The sequence below is a fragment of the Harpia harpyja genome, chromosome 2, assembly GCF_026419915.1.
Source record: "Harpia harpyja isolate bHarHar1 chromosome 2, bHarHar1 primary haplotype, whole genome shotgun sequence".
NCBI lineage: Eukaryota > Metazoa > Chordata > Aves > Accipitriformes > Accipitridae > Harpia > Harpia harpyja.
Genome location: NC_068941.1, coordinates 50,535,812 through 50,563,574, shown reverse-complemented (window position 1 = coordinate 50,563,574; position 27,763 = coordinate 50,535,812). Strand labels below are relative to the sequence as shown.

General features: G+C 38.0%; 1 protein-coding gene and 1 long non-coding RNA gene across 2 annotated transcripts; one reads left to right on the top strand and one right to left on the bottom strand.

Moving 5' to 3' along the window:
* Positions 1 to 3,952: 3,952 nt before the first annotated feature.
* On the bottom strand, positions 3,953 to 7,300 carry LOC128138228 (uncharacterized). Its single transcript, XR_008233977.1, has 2 exons — positions 6,877 to 7,300; positions 3,953 to 6,152 (listed from the first exon to the last, which is right to left on the bottom strand). It is a non-coding gene; the product is annotated as an uncharacterized LOC128138228 (long non-coding RNA).
* Positions 7,301 to 7,756: 456 nt separating this feature from the next.
* On the top strand, positions 7,757 to 25,883 carry AGA (aspartylglucosaminidase). Its single transcript, XM_052779532.1, has 9 exons — positions 7,757 to 7,924; positions 9,949 to 10,102; positions 10,749 to 10,861; positions 15,442 to 15,554; positions 16,506 to 16,620; positions 18,514 to 18,589; positions 19,373 to 19,480; positions 21,854 to 21,987; positions 22,834 to 25,883. The coding sequence occupies exons 1-9, from the start codon at positions 7,780 to 7,782 to the stop codon at positions 22,932 to 22,934; spliced, it is 1,059 nt and encodes a 352-aa protein (XP_052635492.1). The 5' UTR covers positions 7,757 to 7,779; the 3' UTR covers positions 22,935 to 25,883.
* The last annotated feature ends 1,880 nt before the right edge of the window (positions 25,884 to 27,763 follow it).

Genomic DNA, 27,763 nt, shown 5'->3' with positions numbered 1-27,763 from the left:
ATATGTGCAAAGTTAATGAATGTAAGTTCTTTAAACACAAGCAGAGGCATTGCTCATAACTAACGCTTGTATAGTTCTAGGACTAAATACTAGTCAAAGATGACGCTTTTGTTGGAATATCTTTTAATGAACAAAAATAAATTGCAGAAAAAACCATGCCAAACTTTTAAAATACAGACTTATGCATTACACATTATCTGATCTTTTTAATACTTGATTAATATTCCAGATTATATCTCAAATTGCTGAACAGACTTTACCTTTGTATTTTTACATACTTAAGTAGAAATAGACCTGTCACAGACCATACGACAGTACAGCAGTACACACATCACTATGTGGAAATTATAGAAAAAATGGAGTGATAAAAATAGTAACAGTTTAACTTTGAATACATACATTACAAGAAAGAAAACTGAGACTGCTGAGGTGATAAACATCGTAAGCTGAATTGACACCAGCCACTGTTTAAAGGAGGTGAAACCTTTGCCAGAGTAAGCACCTGAAAGAACGGCCCATCACTATCGTACGTTGATGGAGCCATTTTTAACAAAGCACTCAATGGTATTTGAAAATAACGCAGTCCCTGATTCTGTAAACACAATTATACACTATTAGAATGCATGCTTGATCGGAGCAAACTCTGCTAAGACCACTAAATAAAACATAATACACAAATTTAGAAATCGAGTAGAGAAGTGATGACACTGCCTCAGTCATAGCTCAGGTGACAGCAACCATCTTTGCTCCCAGAATGGTTTTACTGATTAAATTAGCTCCCAGGTCGTACATCACTTAGCCATGATTGTATTTCCAATTCAAGGATTACTGAAATTAACAAATGTTTAAAAAGATTTCTAAACAAATAATAAGATTTAGTTTCTCTCGAAGTCTGTAAGTAGTTTCATCTTAAATAATATTTGCTGGGATAGGCCTTTTGGACAAAATTTCATTAAATAATGTGTCACGGATTAAGTCAAAATTTCAAAATCAGTTTATAGGAAATTCTTACAATTTGAGAAAGAAATTAACAAAATAAATTATATGGAAAAATCAGCCACATTTTGTTCAATTTGTTGTAACACAGGGCAAGGGCAACTCTTCAGGATTCCCTGTTCCTCCTCCCTGCTGCCATATTTGCAGTAACTTGTGGTTTGATGAAAATACATTAAATGGGTATGTTTTCAAAAACGGTTTAGTTGTCATGGGGGGGGGGGGTCTGAAGAAACTATGCTTTATCAGTTAATTATGCCCTATTATTATTATTATTATTATTATTATTATTATTTCAATAGCAATGCATGCGATTCTTCAACGGTGTACAAAAGATTGTTAGTTTTTTGCACTGAGATCAAATTGTTTAAAATAGACATAGAAAAGAAAGATATGCACAATAGAAAAGAAAAAAATATTTCAGAGAAGTTCATTTAAGATTACTTTGGTAGGTAGAAATGAAGAATACTAGGCTCTTTAAGAAGCAGGGTGGAGGTACTTCAGTCATCCACGCCCCATTCTATATAGCTCTGTTCATTCTCTCTATCTTCTCTAATGTGTGCTGCTCTTCCTTAGTGACTCTCACAGCCACACTAAATCCCAAGTCTGCATTTGTCTTCTCTAGAGCTGCTCTGTATCTGTGCAGGCACTGGTGGATGCCAAGAGATAGAGTCGTCCGAACGTACTTACATGTGGGTCTTACTGATGTGAAAGGGGCATGGACTGCAGGTCGTTTTGCACATCTCTCAAAAGTAAAAGATGCAGATCTAGAACCAGTGTGTCCAGAAAGCTCCAGTTTTAAGTCCAGGCTGTTCAGTTTAGAATCATAGAATCATAAATCTTTAGGTTGGAAAAGACCCTTAAGATCATCACGTCCAACCGTTAACCTAACACTACCAAGTCCACCACTAAACCATGCCCCTAAGTGCCACGTCAATTAGTTCACTGCTGTCTGTTCAGGGGATTGTATTTCAAAGAAACATCTTGAGATTTAAATCAGATTTAAGTCAGTTGTTCAGCCATAGGCCAGGCCACACTTGCAAAAGGATTTGGATTCCTACCTCCTATTGTGTCTGTAGTTTCACATAGTTGGTAGTTTGGGAACCTAAGCATGACTCAGGAGCTTAAAATAGTTTTGTGGATCTAGGCTAGCTCCATGACTCTGCTGCAAACTACCATGTATTTGAAATGTCACATGGTACTCCCTCGAAATATAAATTTGTAAATATAAACTATGTTTTTTCACACTACATCTCTGGTAATTTTGCTTACAGAGGAGTCAGACATGATAAATTAGTCCTGTTATGTGAAGCAACATAAGCATGCAAATCCTGGGTGTTTTCTCGTGAGTTGTCAGTACAAGGGTTAATCCAAGCAGCAATACACTATCTATTAGTCTGAAAACAGATTTCACAAAAACAAGTTAATGGGGTAATTCCAGTAGAATAAGAGACACCCCTATATTTGTACTGCTTGTGATTATGAGTTTGAATCTCCAGCTGAAATATAGTCAGCTAGAGCCAGGTACCATACGGTTATCTGTACCATAGCTCAGCAGATAGCCCCCAAGCTACACAGCTATCCTTCATATACATGAACACAAAGAACACATGGTAGAATATACAATACAACAAATATGTTCAGATAAATAGGGGGAAAGCTGTTAATGTAGTTCCTCTCAATAAGAAATGTGTAGTGTTTATGCACATATGTACTTTAAGTGAAAATACTGGCAGATTCTCTTTACACCCAAACCACGCAAAAGCTGAAGCAAAATTCTGCTGTTGTTTCAATCTACACAGTCTCCTTTGCATTCTGTGGTGTTGCACTTGTGTGACCAGGAAAGGCTGAGATTATTATACTCAAATAATCAGACTAAATCCTCACAAAGTAAGTAGATTCAGACTTACACCTGCTGCTTAACCATTGGCTTGCCCCCTTGTCTCTAGGCATCATATCCTACGATTTAATCAGTAGAGAAGGTCAATTTCTGGCACAAAAATGAACTTCAAAATGTAGTGGTTGCTCACAACTTTGTATTTCTGTGCTTTGTATCTCAGCCATTTCATCTTAAAATGTAGTTGGCAAAATGCTATCAAGAGGGTTTTTGTTCGAGATTCTAGTTTGTCAGTCTGAAGCCAAAAAAGATGTATTTCCCACTTAATAACCCCTGTGGTTAGTATCAGAGTCCAGTGGAACTTGCAAAGGACAGTAATTGAATGGTTGGTACATTGCTGAAACAGATTCTTAAAACGACTTTGACCCGATTTGTACATTTCTTCAGTGGTTTAGAAACACTGCAGAGCTGTGGATACATCCAGTTCAGACATCATGGAGCAGGAACTAGCTCTTTACCACTTCTTAGCCCCATTCTTAAAATCTGTCTTCAAAGTTTTTCAATCATGTTTACACTGAACACTATGGGACTGTGATACCTCAGCAGGCTTTATGTGGATGAACTTGAGTACGAGGCACAGAAGCTGGTATAAAACAAGGGGCTTGGTTTGTACAGACAAACTATACATGGAAAAACACAGAATGGCATTAGTATGTCCTAACAAAGACTACAGAGAAAACAACTTGGGCAGAGCACAATGAACAGACATCACACAATTTTCTTTTCAAAGCTGGGGCTTACACATTGTGAATTACCTCCCAAAACAATTACTTATTGCTTTGCGGTGTTCTAACCATGAAAACGTCACAGTGGTGCATGTGTTGATATGCCCTCTAGTCTTAGATAATCCTAACTCGGTGAGGATCCTGTTTAAAAATTTTGGTAGGCGTACCAAAACCACATTAAATAGATGTAGTCATTGTAAGTTGCCATATTTCTAAAATAATATTTGTATAATACAAGTTTCTGGTTACCTTCCTTTCAACACTGAAAACTTTAAGTATGCTCATTTAACAATGTCAAGATAACTTTCAGACTTGGGGGAAGCAAACAGTAACTTGCTGTATTTGTCCAACAACTTTATTATTGCCATGGATCACATTTATGAAGACATCATAAAGTTACAAGGAGTTGCAATAAAAAAAGCAGTTCCAACAATGTAAAGTGGTCCATTACATGTTCCATGTGACAACTTTATTACTGCAGTGGACCACTACAGCAATTACAAATAGGAAATATATTACACGTAACTTGTTTTGAGATAGACTGATACAATAGGCCAAAATAATACTGTAAGAACATATTATTCTGTGACATGTAATAATTATTTTGAGGTTACAAAGTAAGAAAGTAAGCTACTGTAACTTAGCAATCTGATAAAAAAAGTGGTAACAAAAGCAAATTTAGCAATGGAAACATGACTATTTATTATTCAGTTATTATTGATGCCTGGTTATTCTAGTTAGCAATGGTATTTTTTCTCATTTTATATATTAATGCTCATTAACATATTGTCAAGGATCAAGGAGTGCTAAGCTAGGACACACTGGCACTATACACTGTACAAACTTAAAATGAAATGGCAACCCATACCCAAAAGACCTTACAGTACATGAGAACACTTAACACATGGAAAAAGATTGTTGGGGAAGACGTGAAAACATGAGAACAGTATGGGAAGCAGAGGTCTGGATAATCATGTGATTTAAACATTACACATTTTGACAGACCTCACACTGGTGTTAAGTTTTATGGAGGATTCAGGTGAGGATAACTAAGTAGCTTTGAAAATGTTTATAGATAGCTCTTCTCAAGCATGAAAGAGGGCATAAGGGTCTTTCCTAGAAGATTTAAGAGGTAGATAATGGAGATATTCACCATGAATAAATCTTTTCATCCTTTCCAGTGCCATTCACTGAATGAGAGAACATACGTATTGTAAGAAGCCATGAAAGGGATCGAAAGAGAAAAAAAAGAATTTCGAAAACTGAGAGTACAGTGCTTCCACAAATCTACTTGAAACAGAAAAACCACAATACAGGGTCATTTAAAAATATATTTTAATTAGAAGCATGATGGATTCAGAATCCTAGGTGTCAAAAATATTTCACACTTAAGTAAGTTTCCATAGCAAATGCTAATCAAACAGTTGATTATTTTTATTAAGAAAATTACTCTCAGATTTGCTTTTCATCTGTTTGTGTATGTTAATATTAGAAAGTGTAAGTAAAATCAAGATAAAAATGTAAACAAATTACAGATATAACTACAATATTTAATTAGATTTCAAAACACACTTACAGAAAATTTGAGACAGCAAAAAGGAGCTAGGCATGCATTTTTGAACAGATGGTGCTAGATAAGGTCACACAGATATAATTGAGGTCAGAATTTGGCCGCTGTAGGAACAGACACTCTCAGTGAAAGAGGTGAATTTCCTCCTGTGTTTTTCATTAATTACTCAGTGCCATTCAGTCACAGTGTTGTCTGTTGTAGATCCTCTCAGTAATTCCTTGTCCATACAAGTCTATCTACAATATTCTTTCAATATTATGCATTTTAAAAAAAAAAATCTGTTTGTGGAAACATTGATTTGCTTTTTAGCCGCAGAGACAAAAGTCTACTGGTGTCACCACTTATCTTAGCTACAGTCTCTAAGATAACAGTAAGTATTGGGGGACAAACAGGTGCATTTTCACTGCTGATGTAGGAAGAACTGATATAAAACAACACCTAATTTTTATGAAAATACAAACAAGTTTTAAATTCAAAGACCAGTTTTAAAATACTTTATATCAGAGACAGAAGGCAAATCAAGAGCCCAGATGGATGCTGCAGAGTTGTCCTGGACAGATACTGCTCAGCTTTCAGCATGTAAAACCAGAGTTATATCGACCTTGCTGTTGATTTTACACACTGTATCTGAGAGCAGTGTCTACTTTGTGAGTTTTTTCACAGCATAAAAAAATATGATATTAAATAACATTGTATACAGTAAAGCATGGATTCATCATTGCATTTATTTCTAGCAGTAAGTCATTCACATTTGAATGCTAGTTAGAGAGCATACCACAGAAATCAAACCAACTGAATTTCTACATGGGCCTCAAAGCATAATGGTATGCTGTTTCAAGTCATACAAAATATTCTCGCCACAGCTGTGCAGGCTCGGCCTGCAGATGCAACCATCACAGTCAATACTTTTATTTGAATGACACCCATATCAAAGTGTTTTTCTTTCATAATGGTCCATTTTATCTGGCTAAAAGAAAACAGTATTTGAAAAATATCATTAATGTATCAATTTTAGGAACATGTTTGATTATATTTTCCTTTTCCCTTATTACTAAATTACTTTCCTGAAAATATTTTCCTCTGTTTTCCTTCAGCTAACATTAATTCAGATCTGTATTTTGGCCCTTTTCCCTTCCCTTCCCTAGCAGCTTTACACAGAAATACGTGACAGAAATAAGAACAGTAATATCAGAAATAAATCAGCTAACAGTATTCACCTGAGTAAATGTTTCTCCAGACTACTTGTAGTTTTGCTTTTGGGAACTGGCTGAAACCAAGGCCATGCTATTACTAAAGTCAAACCCAATACTGTATTTTATTATTTTGTGACTTCTGTAATAAAGGATAATACATTTCTTTTGTGACAACCATTTAATTCCAAAGTCTGTGGATCATTTTGTTATAATAAAAATAATATTGCTTCAGGCTTTTTAAACCAGCTTGGGTACACGTACAATTTATGCATGCCTACAAGCTTGAGCTTGTCACACATGAGGTCTAAGTATCTCCTCTTACTACAAATACAAGACCAGCTACATTGCTGGTAAAGTGTAATTGAGTTTGGCGCATCATATACTGAAAAGCAATAATGAGAATGAGCTGAAAAAGTAAAAAAAAAAAACAACAAACCAAAAAACAAACCACCACCAGTATATTTTATATCCACTTCCTCTGGTAGAAGCAGAACACACCTTTTTTCATGCTGTTCAGAAACAATAGCTGGTTGATGATCAGCAACTGCTTCAATGTAATCAGGCCTGAACACAGATCAGTGCACTACGCTGACAGCAGGCAAGCCCACGGACCTGAAAACAGTCAGACTACTATGGCAACGTGTCAAATAGCTTTAAACTATTGCTAACGGTTTATAATGAAAAGCTTCAACCCCAAGGGCAGAATTAAGAAATTACTTGTTATACATTTTATGATTTCTATAAAGCAAAGCTTTTTACAAATTCTTCCGTAAGCTATCCGCTGTAGTAGATCCCAAAAAGAACTCTTCGCAGAAACATCTCTGTGCCGTTAAGACACTTTTGACAAAAACATACATGTTAACAAGGTGGCACATAAAGACGCGGGATGTGAATCTCATGAGCATCCGTAGGGATTGCTTTTGAACACGCTTTCAGTGGCGTGCCCCCACCCCGCAAGCCCTGCCGCCAGCCGCAGGGCCGCCCCGGCTCTGGGTCTCAGCTGGCGCCCAGCACACAGCCCGGTTCCACTCTAGCACTGGTAATTTCATCAACGGATGGGAACCGCCGCGCCAGGAGGCTGGCTTTAACACCACTTCCAGACGCACAATAAATATAAACTGTATTTTAATCTGCCCTGGGCCTTGGCCTTTGCTGGGAGGCATTCAGGCTTTTCCTTGCCTCAAACACGTTGCTCAAGAAGCCGACGGCCGACCGCGACCTCTGGAAGCGTGATAGCACTGACGGGTGGGTACGCACCACTCCCGCGCGGCGGACAGCACCCTCCGCTGAGGTCTACAACCGCCAGAGGCCGTATCGCTCCGCCGGGGTGGGGCTTTGTGCGCATGCGCCGCCGCAGCCGTCTGGCTAGTGCCGGCGCGGTGGGGGCCGGGCCCCGTGGCGATGGCGGCGGGAGGCGGTGGGGGCCGGCGGTGGAGGATGGTCGCGCCTCTCTTGCTCGTTGTGTTTCAGCTGGTGGGCGCCGCCTCAGCCGCCGCCCTGCCCGTAGTCATCAATACCTGGGCGTTTAGGAAGGCCGCAGATACAGGTGCCCCGGCGGGGGGCCGGGCCGGGGCCGAGCGGGGCCGGGCTGTGCCGGGCCGTGCCGTGCCGATCGCTCGGTGCTCCCTCCTCCTGCTGAGGGGCCGGCGGGGGGCTCGGGGTTTTGGCTTAACAACAAAATAAGTCTCTTAGGCGTGACGGCGCGTAGGTGTGGCAAGAAGCAGCGGGCTGTGACCGTGGTTCCGTTAAACAGCTCTGACTGCAGCCGGGCCGGGCTCCCTGCTGCCGGCTCTGCTCCCCTCACGGCTCAGAGCGGGCCCCGGTACCGGCGGGGAGACTACGTGAAGTGCCTCTCTGCGAGCTCGAAAGGGCCTGCGCCGGGTCTCGGGGAATCTTGGCCCCGGGCCGGGCGTCGGGGTGCCAGGTTACTTTCGTATGGGAAGGGGCCAAGCCCCTGAGCTTGCGTTTGCGTTGGTGGCGCTCTGTCGCTGAGCCCTGCTGTTGCCCGACAGCCTGCAAGCAAATGGTTTAACTTTCAAGGTTGGGAGAAATGCGTTTAAAAAAAAAAAGGGGGGGGGGGGTGTTTATGAGCTGTGGAAAAGCTAGAGTGAAAACGTTCTTTTGCTAGTAGTGTGGTTTACATTCTTGTGGCTGTTTGCAATGGTGGCTTGTTTTTAATGGCGCCCTTCAGAGATTCATTCTTGCCCCCAAAGATTTAGATAGTTCTGAATATTATATTTTTGGAGCCCAGTGTTGTTTAGTGATATGTCAAGGCAGGTTTTCCCATGGCAACATAAATTAGTTGTGGATACTGATTTTAAAAGGCTCATAGGCTATTTTAGCGTAGTTGGGTTGTAAATAACCCCTTACTAGGGAACCCTTGCTAGTGAAATGGGTTACCTATAAAGCCTTGTATTGGTCAGAACTGAAATACAGTCATGAAAACTGTGAGGCCCTTGCTTTGCAGCTTTTGAAAGCTTGTGTTAAGGCTGTTCACAGCAATAAAGGTAATAGGAATTGGAGCAGTACTCCTCACGCTGAAGTTTATAATAAAGATGAGCATATGTGGAGTTGGATGCTAGGTGTTAAGTCTTACTTTTTCCTTGGTGCAGGCAGTTTCATGCAGTTGCATGCAGCATTTGTGAAGATGAGGCTTCTTGAGATGGTTGAGACGGTGTAATAGCTCTGCCAAAAAGAGCCGGGCTGCATGCTTCTGCTGCCTCCCCTGTGCTGGATCTGGCAGATGATGGAGCACCAGAGCCGGCACAAGGAGGAGGAAGCAGAATTGCAGCTGTCAATGGCAGCAAGCTCAGGCATCTTGGAAAATCTTGCCTGAGGTCCAGCCTTGTGAAATATTATATATGCCAAGCCTTCAGGCCCAGTTTATTCAAGTCGTGTCGTTTGGCATGTCTGTAATGTCTTACAAAACTGTACCATAAGCTAGATCCTGAAGAATAGAAGACTAAGGGTTGAGCAGGAGAAGGTGGAGACTGTAATTTCTTTTATATTGTTTCCACTTTCTTTTTGTCCTTATGTAGTTAGTGATGTAGGTTTAGCTCTTTTAGATCACTATGTCTTAGATTTTTTTTTTTTATTCTGCAGCTGGATACTTAGTATTCTCATAGGAAGCTTTTGAGGGCTGCTTGTTATAAATGTCTTGGGGTTTTTTTTTGCGGGGGGGGTTTGAGATAAAAGTTTTGCCTCTCCCTCCCCCCCAAAAGGCTTTAAATAGTGATAAAGTAATGGTTGGTTCTGTGCAGAGGAGGTTATTTAATATATAGAAGTTGTAACGATTGTTAGTAAATAATACCTTCCCAGTCAGAAAAAAAGCTTCATTTCTCAGTAAGAAACACTAATCAGATATGCAAGAAAAACAGTATTTAGAAAAGTAATGCTTTACAGTCTTTTGAATATATTTATATTTTGACTTTATTTCACCTATAAGTTACAGTTTATTTTTTTATCCACTTATATACTGCATCTTCATCATGTCCATCTTTAAAACGTTCTTTAAAGCAGTAGTGGAGACTGTTTTCACTGGTGACATTTAATTATTTTTGTTCATTATAGCTTGGAGAGTATTACAGTTGGGAGGTTCTGAGCTGGACGCGGTTGAGAGAGGCTGTGGTCAGTGTGAGATTGACCAGTGCGATGGGAGTGTGGGATATGGAGGAAGCCCAGATGAAAGTGGAGAAACAACACTGGACGCAATGATTATGGATGGGTAAGAAAACTGCACGGAGAAAAGAATGATCCCTGTCATTTTTAGCACACTTTAATGTAAGGATTTTTACAGAGATCTTGGTTTAGAGCTGACTATGGGACAAGTTGTATGTTAACTTGCGGAACTAGGAAAAATACTTATCTGATTGGTGGAAGAGTAGCTAAGCATGTTTGTTATTGAATCTTTACATGTAGTGCAGTAATCCAGCTCTAGATATAGCAGTTGCAGAGCAGATGGTTTATAGCATTGTAAGCTTTCCCTTTAGATTCATTCCATAAATATTTAACTTCTGGAGCAATTGTCTTCTATACTTTATTTACCATTTAAAGCTGTTCTGGTTAAAAAGTAATTGCAAGTGTTTGGTTCACGTTATGAGTTTATGCAACAAAATAGTTAATCTACTAAAAATACTGTGGATGGAGTTATTGTTACTTGAGCAACATCCCCATGCCTGTGAAAGGAAACAATATAGGTATGAAGTTTTTCCCTACTAGTGTGATGCCATCTGTCTATGGCATAGAACAATTAAAGCAATATGTTAAAGGAGGAAGCTTTCTAATTTAGGCAAGAACAGATTTTGTCTAATAAAAAAAAGGTACAGTTATTCTTGTATTTTTAATAAGATTTAAATATTTCTTGTTTCCAGCAACACTATGGAAGTTGGGGCAGTTGCGGATCTCAGGCATGTAAAAAATGCAATTGGTGTAGCGCGAAAGGTCATTGAATACACTAAGCATACGTTATTAGTGGGAGACTCAGGTAATTATTCCTTTAACTGTTTCCAAGTCATACCCTCTTCTTAAAATGCTTCCGGTTAAAATTGCCATATGTTAATCTTGGTAATATAGGTGGAGGAATTCCCTGATGATCAAATGAATCTAGTCAAATAGTTCAGAAGTGTTTACTCTCTTATTACATGTGTATGAATTGGTATAATTCCATTATTTGCACATGACAAGAAAAATACAATTTTGTGGTCTTTCCACTAATTTAACTACAAATATTAACTTGTAATCCCAAGGCTTTGCTATTATCACTGATATCAAAGGTATCAAAGATGATTTGATACAAGACACTGTAGAAGCTGTTAGATGTTAATACTTCATTTGAAACCATGGAATAACTTTTTCTAAGGAATGACAGAATTAATAGATACCACAGTTACATTTAACTATTTTAGTATATATATTGAGCACAATTACTAATATTAGTGAGAACTTGAATGTAGAAAATTACATTAGGGGCTGTATTCCTAGGCTCAACAAAAGAGTGATGGCAAACTCAAGGAATAGTTGAGCTTTTAAAATATGAGCTGCTACTGTTAGAATAATACTGGTTTCAAAAGAGATGTACATTCCGGGGAGGTATATGAATACTGAGTGGAAGGTTACTTGGCTCACAGTTAAGGACTTTTAAAATGTATGTGCCTGCTCAGAAAGAAATGTGGAGATAAGTGTGGAAATTGACATCGGAGCATTAAGGGCGAGTCAAGTGCTTTGAAATTGATAAGAAAAGATAAAAGGAATCTTGAAGGAATTAATGTGTACAGAATGATAGAGAAATAAGTGCAACAGCAATTTTTTGATGGAGTAAAATAGGCAATACAGGAAGGTGAGGACAGTGTTTGACAAGGTCTGAAAAAAAGAGAGAGACGTTTGCAGATTCTATTTAATTCAAGCAGTTGGCCATGATTAGATTACAAGTGGCTTTGGTAAGAGAGATTTCACAAGTGATGCTGAAAAAGAAATTGGTCAGGTGTTAAACAGAGGAGGAAGAAATGCTCATAATACTCCTTTCCCGGTCATTGGTAGTTATCAAAATATTTTTAACTTTTGATTGGTAGAATGAGCAAAAATATAAGGAAGATGAAGAAGTGGATGAATCAAAGCAGTGGAGAAATTGAGAAAGAATAGTATTTCTTGTGAAGGAATGTATTTTCTGTGGAAATATGAACATGGATAAAGGAAGCTGTAGTTGTCTTTACCAGGTGAAGATTGATAAAGATTAAATAGGGCTATAGCTTCGGAAGAACACATTTGAACCTTCAAATCAGCATATGAGAGAAATGACAGTTTCTTTTCTAAAGAAAAATATTTACATTTTCACTAGAAAAGCTAGCTAAAATAGTAAAGCCTTTTCATATGAATGTATATAAACTCTGCAGGCTTTTTTTATTCAAGACACAAAATTGCTGAGATTCCTTACTTTTTTTTCCCCAATAACTAAATTGCACTTTTATTTGAGTATACTTAGTGATATAATCCAGGAAAGTCTGCGTGCCTCCTAAAATTTCAGTTCTATGAGTGGTTGACACCAGAGGAGGCAAGCTGTGGCACACATTAATTTTCAGTTGATCATTTTTAAATGTGCGACCTGTACATTGTTCCTGGTAGTAAAGTTTTAATGAAGGTAAGATGACATTTTTCTCTTCAGTGTTAAAAACACTGATGTATTCTGTTAGTGCCATGACACCTGAATAGTCCTCACAGTTCTGCTTACTTTGACTCAAAAAATTGAAGTTTAGGTATTTTAAACCTTCTGGTACACAGAGAGCTTAAGGAGGAGGTGGTATTACAGAATCACGGAATGGTTGAGGTTGGGAGGGTCTTGAGGCCTTCTGGTCTTACCCCCCTGCTCAAGCAGAGCCCCCTAGAGTTGGTGTCCAGGACCATGTCCAGACAGTTTTTTAGTATCTCCAAGGAGGGGGACTCCACAACCTCTGAGCAATTTGTTCACCCTCAGAGTGAAGAAGTGTTTCCTGCTGTTCAGAGGGAACCTGCTGTGTTTCAGTTTGTGCCCGTTGCCTCTTGTCCTGTCACTGGGCACCGCTGAAAAAGGTCTGGCTTGGTCTTCTTTACACCCTCCCTTCAGATATTTTTATACACTGATGAGATCCCCCCTGAGCCTTTTCTTCTCCAGGCTGAACAGTCCCAGCTCTCAGCCTTTCCTCATAGGAGAGATGCTCCAGTCCCTTAATGACCTTTGTGGCCCTTTGCTGGACTGTCTGCAGTATGTCCATGTCTCTCTTGTACTGGGGAGCCCAGAACTGGATGCCTCACTCCGGGTGTGGCCTCTCCAGTGCTAATTAGAGGGGAAGGATCACCTCACTTGACCTGCTGGCAGCACTCCTAATCTGGAGCTTAACCTGTTACCTGCCTTTGCTGCAAGGGCACATTGCTGGCTGACATTCAGCTTGCTGCCCACCGGAACCAGGTCTTCTGCCAAGCTGCTTTCCCCCTGGGTGGCCCCAGCATGTACTGGTACATGGGGTTGTTCCTCCCCAGGTGCAGGACTTTGCACTTCTTTTTGTTGAACTGCATGAGGTTCCTATCAGCCCATTTCTCCAGCCTGTCGAGATCACTCTAGATGCCAGCATAACCCCCTGGTGCTTCAGCCACTCCTCCCAGTTTTGTATCATCTGCAAAATTTGCTGAGGGTACATATACTCTGCCCCATCGTCCAGGTCATTAACTAAGATATTGAACATTACTGGACCCAGTATTGACCCTAGTGGTACACTGCTGGTTACTGGCTCCAACTAGACTTCATACCACTGATCACTGCCCTCTGAGCTCAGGCCTTCAGCCAGTTTTTAGTCCATGTATTGGCTGGATGAGCAGACAGTAAGTTCATCAACTTCTCTATGTGGATCTTATGGGGGACAGTGTCAAAAGCCTTATGGAAGTCAAGGTAGACAATATTCACTGCTCTTGTCTCATCTACCAAGCCAGTTGTTTCATCATAGATGATTAGCAGGCTGATCAAGCATGACTTCCCTTCTGTGAAGCCATGCTTGCTATTCCCAATCACCTTCTTGTCCTTCATGTGCTTGGAAATGGTTTCCAGGGTTAGTTGTTCCATCATCTTCTCAGTGATCGAGGTGAGGCTGACTAGCCTGTAGTTCCCTGCTTCCTACTTCTTGCCTTTGTAGCTTTTGTTGAACAGATAGAGATAACAACACTGATCAGTTCTTACACTGTTAAAAGAACTGCTTTCTCCCTTCATTGCCTAATTTCTTTAGGACAAGTCTTAGAAGACTAGCAATAAAGGCCATGTATATCAATGTAGAACTGAGTCTGGTGAGGGACATTCAGTGCAGAATGATTACAAATGAGGAAAAAAAGAATTACTTTTGGTTATCATCTGCCAAGAAATTTTCAGGTTTGTCTCAAACAGATAGGAAAGTTTCATAATCACAGTGTGCTTGACCTTTTCCCTTTTTGTCCTAGCAATGCTTAGACCAATAATCCAAGTAAAAAGTTCAGAGAGTAAAAATGACCAACTCTGCTTCCTGGAATAAAAACAAGGCTTCAGAAGTCATGAAAGAATGATTGACAAACAGGCACAAGCACAATTTTACCTTAACAAAAACTAACAAAAAAAAACAACAAAAAAACCCCAAACCGACTACAAAAACCCCTGCCTGTTTGTTCTAGAAATGGGAAAATAAATATTTGTTTAATTGAAGCTGTCAGTTTTCTTTTCCTCTGAGTGCAGAGACTTTAATTGTGTCAGTTTTTAAGGAAAACACAGAAGAGTCCAGAAATAATTGAAGGCTTTTCTTAACTCTTGTTCAGCTGTGTCCTGTAGTGACATTATTATCAAGGATTGGTAATATAAATTGTTCAAGCATCTGAATCTAGCAACAGTATCTGTTACTAGGTAATATCAAAGGTATCTACAACTAAAAGATGAGAGAACAGTTGATCTTTTTTCTTTTCCCTTTTCCTAACTATAAAAGCCATTTTTAGGCATGCAGCATTCTTCCATTGCTTGTTTTGGTATTTCTTTTGCTCCCTTGACACTTACTGTATTAATTTTGAAAACAAGGAAGCAGTCACTTTTAAAGCTGCAAGGAAGAAGTGTAATGTAAGCTGGTGGATTGATTTCTGCAAATACCGGTGGTTTAGTGGCAAATGTTGTGCCACTATGTTACTTACATTTCATAAAAGACTAGCTTTATAAGGAAAATATACTATTATTTATATCACCTATGCAAACACTTCTGTGACACACAGAACCCAGACCACTCTTGCTCTGTTATTTGAGTCCAGCTGATTAACAGATTTGAATGTGTTTCTTTTTCAATGGTGAAACTTATATGTATTAACATAGTTACAGTGGATTGAGGAAATTTGATATTGCCAGTGAAAGGAGAGTCTGTTACTGCAGTTGTATATCACTATAATGACCGATACTGCTCTCTGAAGAAATACTTCTCATCTCCATAGATAATGTAGAATTTCTTGATTTCTAGATAACATTACATGAATGCATTATCATAAAATGTATGAAAGTGTGAATAAATTAATAGTTTTGGTTTTTTGTTGCTTTTAAAGCCTCCCTGTTTGCTGTAAGAATGGGGTTTCCATATGAAGATTTAACTACCCAAAAATCTCTTTCGGTGTATTCGAAGTGGCTTAATCAAAGCTGTCAGCCAAACTACTGGAAGGTACAGTGCAGTGGTGGTGGTGAAGTGGGGGTTTAGAAAGTCAGTAATGCAGCATTGCCTCTTCCTTTCAGCTTATGTTGAAGTTGTGCTTTACATGTGAAGAAGTTTTGCTTATTAAACAGAACAAACTTGGAATTACCAAGCATTTGGTAGATTTGGGAAGAGTATATGTCTAGCTCTTATTTCTTAGATCCTGCTGGTTTTGACATTGCTGCAGTAGCATTTTGGTGGGGGAGATTTTTTACCTCTAAATTTGAGCAGGACTTCTGAAACTGAAGTAGTGCATGTATTTTTGATGCATATATAAATTTCTGAAAGAAAATCTTACAGTAGCAATTAAGGTCCTTAAATAGTTAGAGTGGCTTTATGCAGACCTGTGAACACATCACATTAGTGCAGCTGTCTGTGTTAAACTTGCCTGTTGTGGTGAGGTTTTTTTTGTTTTGGGATTGGTGTTGCAGATTTCTACCTGTTTGTACACTGTCTTTATTGTTTCTTGGATATGAAATATTGCATTGCTGAACCATTTTAATTCAGTACATATTCTGTTTTTCAGTTGGGAAAATATCTTGACTATGATACTGACTTGATGTAATATCTTGATGTGACAGTAAAACAAGCTCAGTTCATCTGGTTGATTTTTTTAGATTGAAAATTTTCTTCATTTTGCTGAAGGATGAGCTTTTTTTGACCAGTCAGTTGAGCAAAAGAGAATCTTTAATTTGAACAATATAACTTTCTAGTAGGAAAAACTTTTTACTGTATAATACCAGAAGTCAGTCTTCATTCTTTAAGCAAAACAACTTGCGGGATTTCCGTACAGCTGTATAATTTAAGTATTGGGCGTCTGATACGTGTGTAGTAGGTTATAGGTATTGATTGTAGTATTTCTTAAGTTTATCTGTAATGAAGCATAATACATTATTCATGCAAATAACAAAATAATTACAGAATGTGGTACCAGACTCTTCAAAATCCTGTGGACCATACAAACGGCCTGAAAAAGTAACTTGTAAAGAAGAACAGACCATCTCACAAAGAAGTGTTCATAATCATGATACTATTGGTAACAACCTTTGGTAACTCTGGTGATTTGGGGTTTTTTTCCTCATTCTCCTACAGATTAAATCATACTGATTTTAAAGAAAAGTATTTCATATAGGCATTATTTTGTATTTATAGTGGTTTCAAGATTGTGTTACTTACATGTTAGGATGGAGCACCTAAAAGTAGGATTTGTTTTTTGGGTTTTTTTTTCCAGTGCTCTGGCTGCACAGCTACTTGCTTCATTTTTTGCCCTTAGCTATTTGTTAATTGCCCTACTGCTTTTCCCTCAGATATCTTGGCATAATTGCTTGGACAGCTATGGATGCTTAGAAAACTGATCAAGGTTAAAAAATAATTATTTTTATCTTGATTATGGTTAACTTAGGTCAAGTCTTCCCTGTAGCTGTCAGACCAACTTAAAAGCCTTTGCAGTGGTGGAAGAAATGAGTAAACAGTTAGTCCTGTTGCCAACCAAAAGCAATGTTTGTCAAACAGTCCTTAAACTTAAATAATAAAGCTTACTTTCGTTTTTCTTCTATTCTGGCTTTTGACTAAATCAATACATTTCTAAAGAAACTACTATGTTTAAAACAGGTTAGCAGTAGTAGTCCCCAGAGATTTCTAAGAGTTTACTGATTGAGGATTGTTAATTGCTAAGCCTATAAGCTGATTAACGAGCAGATCAGACAAAGGACTGGAGCAGTTACAGATTCATGTCTTTCAAAGCTTTATACTTTGTAGTCTTGAAACTTGCACTTTTTGGTTTAGTCTGGATTTTTCTCAGTTTAGCAATTCAGAACTTTCTGCCTGACAGTATTTGCAATACCAAGAATTAACAAGTTGTTTCAGTATGAATCTTCTTTGCTTTCAGTCCACCCTACTAATAACCAATTAATGTTCTACAGAAGTCAGGCAACCTACCAAATTCTGAAGTTGGTAGGTAGCTTTCTCTACTGGAATGTACAGTAAATGATGGCGCTTATATTTGTACTTCAAGTTGTCCCACCCCATTGTTCATTTTATATATGAAATATCTCCTTGACTAACGCATTTTGAGAAGGGTCTTCATTTAGAATGCATTTAGGAAGTTGGTAGGAACTGATGCCCTTCCAGTCTTTTTGCAGAGGGTAATGGTGGCCATAGAGTCAGTGCCTCTATGCTTTTAGCTTCTACTGGTCAGGAGACTTTTCTATGAGAAGGAGGTACTGCTTAGTGAGATCAGAGAATTTGAATTCTGCTTCTTGGCTCTCACTTTGTACTGGAGTTTGATGCTAGCAACAATTTCTGCTGTCTTGACAAGATGAAGTCTTGCTTTATGGAGAAGCAGCTCATCCCAAATCCTGTTCCAAGTGCCAATCTGAGCTTCTCTAACGAGGCAGTGACTTCCTTATCAGCACAAAAGTAGCAAGGGGTAGGCTCATCCACACATTTGATTGCCTGTCATGTAATTCTTGTTACTTTGGTAGGCAGTATTTCACCTTCTGCCAAATATAAGTTCATCCTTCTGACTTTTTTTTTTTAATCTCCCTTAAGCACCATTTATAATTTCCAAAATTTGTTGTTCTGGTGGTACTGATGCAGGATGTGATGACACCAGGTACTTCTTGTCTACTAGTTAACATAGGTGTATATCAGGAGACAGTGGCTGCTTTGGCAGCAGTAACATACAGCTCTGAACAGTGTGGCAGTCACTGTTTTAGATTCCATTCTGAGTTTTTGTAATACACCCAAAAAGTTTCCAAATGTGTTTTACAAAGAACTCGTTTTCTATGAGAGTACAACTTTTCTGTGTTTCAGGATATCAGTAACTTTAATAGTCTGGGTGTTGTGGTTCTGTTTGATAACCATAGAGCCAATTTAACAAAATTGTTAGGAGTGTTTCTGAATGCTTCATCCCTATTGAATATTTTAGGTATGGTTGTAATTGGTGGGAGCGGAACCGTTGCTTCTGGGACATCTACTAATGGTGCAGTCCACAAAATTCCAGGGTTGGTATGTCTGGTTTACAAAAAAGCTTTTTTTCCTATCTCATTTCCTATCACAAAATGGCCTTGCTTATTTCTGGGGACTGCCATAAATCCTAATACTGAGAAACTGATTCAGTTGCAAGATGATTTGTGTTTGTTGAGGGAATGCTTTTTTTTTCAGCTGGCTTAATTCACCATACAGAGACACAAACAACTGGCACAGTTGTGAGGCAGCTTTTAAGGCAAGGCACCAGAGACAAATGAGCATTCCGGAGAGGTGCACAGTCTCCAAAGCAATGTACATAGAATCAGAGCCCCAGGCCTGCATTTTGTCTTTGAGGGTTTTTTTCTACCCAGTTAGGAATCTTGTCTGTCAACCAAGTCAGACAACTTCTGGATTTAGCAACAAGTTATTGAACGTACTAATGTCCCCAGCTGCTTACTGTTGCCTACTGGCTAAACCTTACTGCCCTAACTATAGTCAGTGTAATAAAAACCACTTGTGCATTGGAGGTGGATTAAGCCTCAGGTCAGTCAGGTTATCACAGATCACTTTTATTGGTAGTTTTAAGACAAGACTTCTGACTGTAGTGGAGTGACCTCCTTACCTGTTGTGTTCTCCTATGGGTTTAACACTAACCCAGCTGGAGGCAGTAAGGTTGACAAAGTTAAAAGTGTGCCCAAGTCATAAGAGCATGCCAATATCAGGCCAAGACCTATTATCTTAATGCAATCCTACTGGAATTCGTAAATTACAGTTTTCTGTAGTTTCCAGTTTTTGTTTTTTTCCATTGTTCACTACAGCCGTGTAGGAGATTCTCCGATAGCTGGAGCAGGATCCTATGCGGATAGTACAGCTGGAGGAGCTGCAGCCACTGGGGATGGTGACATCATGATGCGGTTCTTACCCAGGTTTGTCCTTAGGGCAGGCTTCACTAGCTTTCTCTAGCAAAATGTGAACTCAGCAAATGAAGTAATTGATTAAAAAGACAGTCTGACTTACTGGCTGCTGAAGTGGGAGTAAAGGAATGAATGGAAGGGGAAAGAATAGTAACAGAATCAAGTCATCCTTATGATCTGTCTTAAAAGAAGTGACTTCTTAAATATCTTGATGACAGATCCCTTAATACTGCCAAGCTGTGAGCAAACAGGCAGCAGGTAATGAGTATATTCCCAGCCTGCATGCTTTTTAACAGAACTGATTAGCTTTCTCCTTCAAAGTGTTTTGTTGTGTGGGAAATTAGTGTTATAAATTGTAGAAAGGATAAGGGTTGAGGCTCAGATTACTCAGGAGGGTGGGGAGGTGTCACTGTAACAATCCTATGAAATTGCATCTAATTTGAAACTGGAAGAGGTGTTTTAGTGCTGTTGTGGTTGTGTAACCTGTGTAAAATATGGCTGTTCTCATCACTGAGTCTTGACAGTCATTCTTGTGGGTCAGTCCCAGCGGGAAAAAGTTATGGAAGTCCGTGCTGAACATAATGGGCACTGATGCTTGAAGGAAAATATAGCAGTGGCCTTCATGTTACTCAAGTGCTTTTTTTGAAACTCTAGCAGTTATGAATGCCTACTAGCTGTTGCATATTTACAAATGTCCTCAATGAGTTTCAAGCTGTCACAAGCCAGTCTTGAAATACAAGGCAATTGACAACTTCATGAATTATCCTGAGGTATCGGATACCAACAGTAGTAGTGAGTTGAGCTCCACTATGAGGTTAATCAATAAAAGCTTACATTACAGTTTAGCAGCCTGAAGGATTTGGCTGTAATGCTTAAAACATTTTGTGTTGGCACTAGCGGGTTTTAGAAAACAACTCAGGCTAGGTGGTTAATCACAGGTTCCTTGTAGATACAGATCTTTCCTAATTCCATGTAATTTAGATACTCCCACATGAAATCAAGGAATAGAATTGACCTGCCAGAAGTGAAGGAAGTGTCAAATAAAGGGCAAAATTGCTAGTATTTTCTGTCTGCCACCTTTGAGATAGTAACATCTTACTGAATTTTTATTAGTGAAGAAACCCCTGTGAAATATAGCTTTATATTCAGATAGTTATCTTTAGATAACTTGAACCTATTTGATTGTTAGAATAAATGAAAGATAACAGGGAGTCTCAAAATGCAAGGAAAGTTCTGTGGTACTTTGATAACATGTATAGTTAATGCTATCTGTGGATGAGTTGTAGTGTAACAAGAGTGGCTTGGTCTTGGTATATGCATCTTTCATCAAAACAAAATCTAGTGGTGTTTGCTTGTAAGTTATATTACATGTTATCTTTTAATCTTCAGGTTCTGAAAGAAAATGACAACAAAAGTAATTTTTTTGCCTCTGAGGACATTTTGGAAATGCAACTGATTAATCTCAAGCAATGCCAATATAGTCATTTGTCTAATGATAGTGTAGATACAAAGGAAGTTCATTTTGATTACTCTTTCATTTAGAGTAAGATTTTTTTTTTTAAATTAGCTTGCAAAAAAATTTGAAAGTGGCTCAAAATCTTGATCAAAACATTGTACCTTCATATTCATGAAATAATGTGTCAATTTTGAGGTTTTCAGAAACTCAGCTTTTTTCTGAAAGATCTTTAATGCTTACCAAAATCAGTAATTTATCAGTAATGTAATATTGGAGGTCAATTTTCTTCAAAAAATTATCTTGACATTGGTCTTTTTGACATTAAAAGTTATTACTGCTTTTCAAACTTAATCATGTAAATGGTAAGTGGTCCCTTCCAACCTGAACCATTCTATGATTCTATGACAGATTTTTGTAAATTTTTTTCCCATTGATTAATTTCTTATAAAAGAAATGAAATTACACATTTACATATAGACATTTACATGTTACAGTAGTGTTTCATAATGTTACATTAAGCAACCATAATATTAGATCAGCTTGTAATTGCAAAACTGAAATGGGAAATACAAACTAAATTTCTCTCTAGTGCAAAATAAAAGCCACTAACTCTTTAATTGCTTCTTTGTAGTTCTTTAACTGATCTGTTGCTTAGCCTCTTCTACTGCAAATGATCAGTTATTCCAGGCTTGGTCCTGCCTTAGAATGATAGATGACATAGATGACATCTTGCAGTCCCTTTTAGTCCTGTTTCTAATTACTTTTCATGTAGAACTTTAGTAATAATTGCCAATATCAAGTTTGGCTAAAGATTATTTATCGTGTGTTTCCATTATTCAAAGAAACCAAGGTGTCTGAATGGTATTTTAGAATATATAACCTGAGTATGGCTAACTGTCTGGGTGTGGTGTTGGTTTTTGGTTTTTTAGTTATCAAGCTGTGGAGTATATGAGGATGGGAACAGACCCAACAGTAGCCTGTCAGAAAGTTATTTCCAGAATCCAGAAGTATGTTCCAAAGTTCTTTGGTGCCATTATATGTGCCAATACAACTGGAAGTTATGGTATGTATTTTGCTTAACAGACAAAGCTTGTTGACTCTAACTAGGTCACAGAAGTACAAAACCAAAGGTGGGTTTTAAAGCAGAAGTTTTTAATTATTCTTTGAACACTGCAGCAATACTGGCCATTCATAATATCAAATGCTGGTTAGCAGGGCAACTGTGTCCTAGTGTGGACTTGAGATACTTTAATTTTTCCTGTGCATTTTGGTGTCTTAGACTTTCACAAAATTTATGCAAGTCTTAGTAAAAAATCAAAAATATTTACAACCTTCATGTGTTTTCCTGGACTGTGTATGATTAATTTGAAGGTTTTAAAAAAGATGCTTATGCCTTCCCTAGATATGGCATAAGGCAGGGAGAATGTGAATGTTAAGCATAGCTTCAAAGCAATCCAAGATCAGTCATTGTGCCAGGCATCTCATTAGTGAACTCTTAGATCAGTAGGAAATACAATTTGCTAATCAACGTGGCTTATTTAGTTAGACTGCTTATTGCTGTTCTTTGATCTCTTATTTCCCATAGTTCTGTGTTTAAGAGATTAGTGTTGGAGGAACTCATCCAAGTTAATCAGGATTGAAGGAGGGAGAGAGGTTTTCCTAACTTAGATTACTGTTTTGAATTGTATTATAAAGGCATTAATTGCACTACAGCAGTCAGTAGCACTGTATTTTTACTTAAAAATTAAATATTTTCAAGATGTCTTGGGTTAAACAGGTTGTAAAAGAGTAATTACACCATTGTAGTAGAATTAGTAACTGGGTCTTTAGATGGTAAGGTACAATGACAAAGACACTAATCCTAAATGTAGCAAATTACACTTTTTTTTTTCCTTTCTTTCTTTCCTAGGTGCTGCATGTAATAAAATTCCAGGATTCACACAGTTTCGCTTCATGGTTTCTAGCCCTTTGCTAAGTCAGCCAACTGAGCAAGTAGTAGATTGCATTTAATTTCTTTTGTCCTATTAACATCTAAACTTAGAGGAGGAAAGCACTAAGGTTCCCCAGGTGTTACTTTTTAAAATGGTCGTTCATTTTCAGTGTTGCATAATCATGTGAACAAGTACAAAGGTGTGTTGATGGTGCAGCTACTACTTCACTGTTTTTAATATCTTCTACTTTAATATGGCTTTGTGTAGTGCAGCTAAACTTAATGTGTAGTTTCCTAATGTAATTATCTTGGTAACTTATTTCTAAATGATTGTAGACTGGTACTATAATCTAGAGTGAGGTTTAAAAAACTGAATCTATGTAGTTTAAGGGAATTGAACATAGTTGCAAAATTATAATTAGTGCTGACACTTTCACAGTTAGCATAGGCAGTTCATCACTGTTTAAAAATCTACATCTAAGTGAAGTGGCTGAAATTGATGTGCTTCACTACTGAGGTCTCTTAAGTCATGAATTTAGTAGGCATTACCTTACATCCCAACTCAATTTTTAAACTTTTGCAAACCTGACAATCAAACTGTGGCTCTAAATATCACAAAAAGTTATCTGTTGTATATTTACTTCCAAGTAAAGCTAAGTTTCACCTGCTTTTTGGGGAAAGTAGAGCTTTGGTCACTGGAAAAAAACTTTTTTTAAAGAGAGCTCATAAAGTGGACAGGTGGTCATATGCATGCAAAGAGACCAAGTGTCTAATGGCTCTTATAGTCTGTCTGTTTTCATAAGAACTAAGTAGCCAAAAGTGATGAGTAGTAACCATTGAACTGGACTTTTGCTTTGCCATTTAAAAACATATTTGGGAGAAATCTAGAATAAAGGGCAGGGAACGGGAGGGGCTCCGCCTCTACATGTGAGACTTATTTTGTCTTTCTAAGATTTAGCCCAGGTTTTCTTTTCTCTTGAAAATTGCATGCACATGCTGACAAGCAAGGAAACGGAGTTGAAGAGTAGTGGAGAAGATATGAAAGCTTTAAGACATAAGGAGCCTCTCCTTGTGGACCTTTCTAACTTGTTTCACAACAGCTGAGAATATGTTTGAATAGAAAGGACATCGAAACATCCCTGCTAGTACAAGCCTTCAAGGAGTATGGCATTGACTCTAACTGGATGTGAAGACAGGTGGAAATCTTCCTGTCACCTTTTTTTGTAGTGGAATTTAAGTTACGAATCTTAATCACAGTGATTTCCTTGTCACTAATATGCTGTACGCTTGCCCTTTCCTGTAGCACATCTACCCCTGCAAAGGACCAGTTGCGTACCTAAAGCATGACAATTACCTACAGCTGACAAAGCTGGGTTTGTCACTTTATCTTTGTGTCTAGAGATACCAGGATTCATTTGTAATAGAATTTCAGCATCTTGAGGATTGTTCCACAGGTATTTGAAGATCTGTTTGATCTTTTTCTTAACTTGGTGGCTTGCTGATCATTTGATTGAATCTTTGCTAAACTTGAGCTAGGAAAAGTTAAAAGGGGGAGCAAGTAAAATGAGCATGTCTTGTCATAAATACTTCAATTATTCATTGTCTACTTGAATAAAATTGTTGGGTAATAAAAGCACACCTTAGTGTATCATTTTTAAGTAAGGTTGTTTAGATGCTTGTGTGTTGTGCTTTAGAATGATTGTTGCCTTATGTTCTGAGTTGGTATCTTTGAAGGTTAGAAAAAACCATTCAAACTAGAATAGTCATCTTTAATGGCCTGCTGTTGAACTTCATCAACAATGTAATTTATTTGGTGATTCACTTCTGTCACCGGATCTTTAGAGCATCTCATAGCACAGAGTTCACTATAGGCCACAACAAGCTGTAGTCAAAGAAGCTCTTGCTGAATATATCTGCACTGGATTAAGATAAGTGTTCTACCTGTCCTGCCTACAGCCCTTCTGCCATGGCTGCTGAATCTTCACATAACTCAGGCAGTCAAGTGCAAATAGTTTAATAAATCCCACTGATTGTTACTTTGGAGATAGCGTTGTGGATTGTGAACATAGAAGATTCAGTACTGCCAGCTGAGTGGTAATATCTCAAACTGCTGCAGCTGAATCCACCAGGATTCATTTTTGAGGGAGGTTGGGAACATCCACAGCTTGCTTTCTAGTGTGCTTATGCCACTCTGTACTAGCTAGTGTACACCTCTAGAGGCTGTGAGTGCTCATGCTGAAAGATCATGTGTTCTGTAACAGTGTACCTGAAGTCATTAGGTTACTGCATAGTTAGCTCATCTATACATGAACTCATCTCCATGAGACATATATACTAATACATGTGGTTTAATAATGTAGGTTGCTTTGTCATGCTGAATTAGTTACCGTAACTGAAAGGGTTAGTTTGTGTAAACTATTTTAATATATTGTTAATTTGACAGTATAAATATTTAATATACATGTGCTGTTCTGATGTTATGGAAGAATTCTGAATTAAAAAAATAATTTGCTCAATATTTTGTATTAAAAGTATTTCTTTAAAGGTTGTTAGTAGTAGTGCTGTTTTATGCTTAGCGGACACATGAGCTTTTTTAAAGAAAGCTTTTTACAGGTACAAACCCTTGCCAAAAGTAAGCAAAAACTATGACAGTTTCTGCTGTGGTTGTAAAAAAAAAAAAAAATCTTACTATTTCTGATTTCAAGGAATTTTGTATTTTTAAGTTTTTACTCTCAACCTTTTACTACAAAATGCAGAAAAAACCTATACAGAATATGAGTATTTGCAAGTTAGTGGTACAGTTGAATGCTTCCTGTCTGTAAAGTTATGGGTCCAACTGTGTTTTAAGTTCATTAGCTTCTAGCTAGCCTGCTTTTTTCTATTTCTAAAACTTCTTACAAAATTATCGCTTCACCCAATGTAGACAGAAGAAGAATCTTAGCTCAGTGCTCTAAGAAAGCCAACTATGCCATGTTTTTGTATGCCACTGAATTGTTCTTTAATAAAGCAATCTATGTGAACCCTGACAATGTTTTGTATGCACTTATTGAAGAAAACTTCCCTGTCATTTCACTGTTTGTAGGTTACTGCTGAAATATGTCTTTTCATCTGTAACTACCTCAATCAGGAAGAATTCAGATTTTCAGAGAATTCAAGGTTGGTCTTCCAGATAGAATCTACAAGTAATACTATATAAACTGGAGTGAATCTGTTATCTTTCCACAGGGTAAAAACAACAGTGTTGCTGATTGCTTTTTAACTTAGAAATTCTTCTTTTAGCATTTGTTGTTTGGGTTCAGTTATTGCATGACTGTTGTAACTCATTAACAACTCTCTTCCTTCTTGTTTTGAAACAGAGAATATGTGCAGGATTTCAGTTCTATTATCTGTAGTCTGTGTGTGTGAGGAAACATCAGTGATAGAGTTAGATTTACTATATGCAAGTTGTAATACGCAAGTAGTATGTGTACTGAACTACAAATGTTCTCACTGGGGGATCTGTTCATTCCTCCACATCAGTTAAATTAAATTTACAGCAAAAGAACATTACTGAAATGTCCGTGGAGCAGATGTGGCAGAATCTCAGGATTTTATGACTAGCTATGTTATTATTGGTTAAGCTGCTGAGTCAGGCAGCAAACATTTTTAGATGTTTGTGCATTTAAGGATATTTGCTGTGTTTTCATTCTCTTCTTCCCCCCCCCCCCCCCCCCCCCCCCCGACAGTTGGAATTAACGTAGGTAAATACACCTGCTGGTGCAATACTCTCTTGGTGTGATTAGCTGATATGTTTACAGTGACAGGTGGTGGTCTGTGAAATAAAAGCAATAGCAACTTCAAAGTGTGCCAGTTGTTCAGGGAATTCCTGTTACTGATGATTTTTTTTTTTTTCTAGTAGGATAGGGAAAAATCTTTGACAATTGTGTTGTAAAAGTCATAGGGTTTTATTGGTTAGAAATGGTGATTTCGGAGCTCTGTGTGGAAAAAACTTTCATATGTTAGATGAATGGGAGTTTCTTAATTTCACCCTTTGCATTCTTTCCAGGCTGACTCTGAAATATGTTTCGGCTCTAACTCTGTTTGTTGCTAAATTATTATTTTGATTGCTGGTGTTGTGTAAAATATAAAAAGCGGTGAGCTCTGCCACTTGAATGTAGTTTTGAAGTTGGGTTGCATTCTATATTTCTGCATTCTTACCATTTGTCATTTAAAGATCCTAGGGAATAAGAAATTCAGTTTAGCAAGAAATCCAGTGGCCTTGGTTTATTTGAATATTCTTATGTACAGATGGGAAGAACCTGAACTTGTTACTTTTCCAAGACAAGCATACAGAGATTGTTACAGAACCTAACCCTCCCAGCAGGAGAAAGGCTTTTTGTGAAAGAGTGTCTACTTTAAGTCTGATCTTCTGACTGCATTTGCAGACTGTATTTAGTCTTCGTAGAATGCCAGGGTAACTGAACAGGAAAAATGCACTGTGATACTCTGACACTTTAATTTTTTGTTTTCGTTGTTAGAAGATCAAAATGTTTAAGATACCTCTCTGTTGAAGGTTTAGTAACTTGAATTCACAAATGTATATGGTCTCAGTTACAGATGAGCTTTTTGTCACATGCTGACAGCGTTCCCTGGAAGTGTTCAAGGCCAGGCTGGATGGGACTTTGAGCAATGTGGTCTAGTGGAAGGTGTCCCTGCCCATGGCAGGTGGGTTGTAACTAGATGATCTTTAAGGTCCCTTCCAACCTGAACCATTCTATGATTCTACGACAGATTTTTGTAAATTTTTTTCCCATTGATTAATTTCTTATAAAAGAAATGAAATTACATATTTACATATAGACATTTACATGTTACAGTAGTGTTTCATAATGTTACATTAAGCAGCCATAATATTAGATCAGCTTGTAAT

Excerpts from the sequence above, each read along its gene's own strand:
- AGA (XM_052779532.1), top strand. The coding sequence starts at position 7,780 with ATGGCGGCGGGAGGCGGTGGGGGCCGGCGGTGGAGGATGGTCGCGCCT. Across the intron at positions 10,103-10,748 it reads GACGCAATGATTATGGATGG|CAACACTATGGAAGTTGGGG; the intron begins GTAAGAAAACTG and ends TCTTGTTTCCAG. Across the intron at positions 16,621-18,513 it reads TCATAATCATGATACTATTG|GTATGGTTGTAATTGGTGGG; the intron begins GTAACAACCTTT and ends TGAATATTTTAG.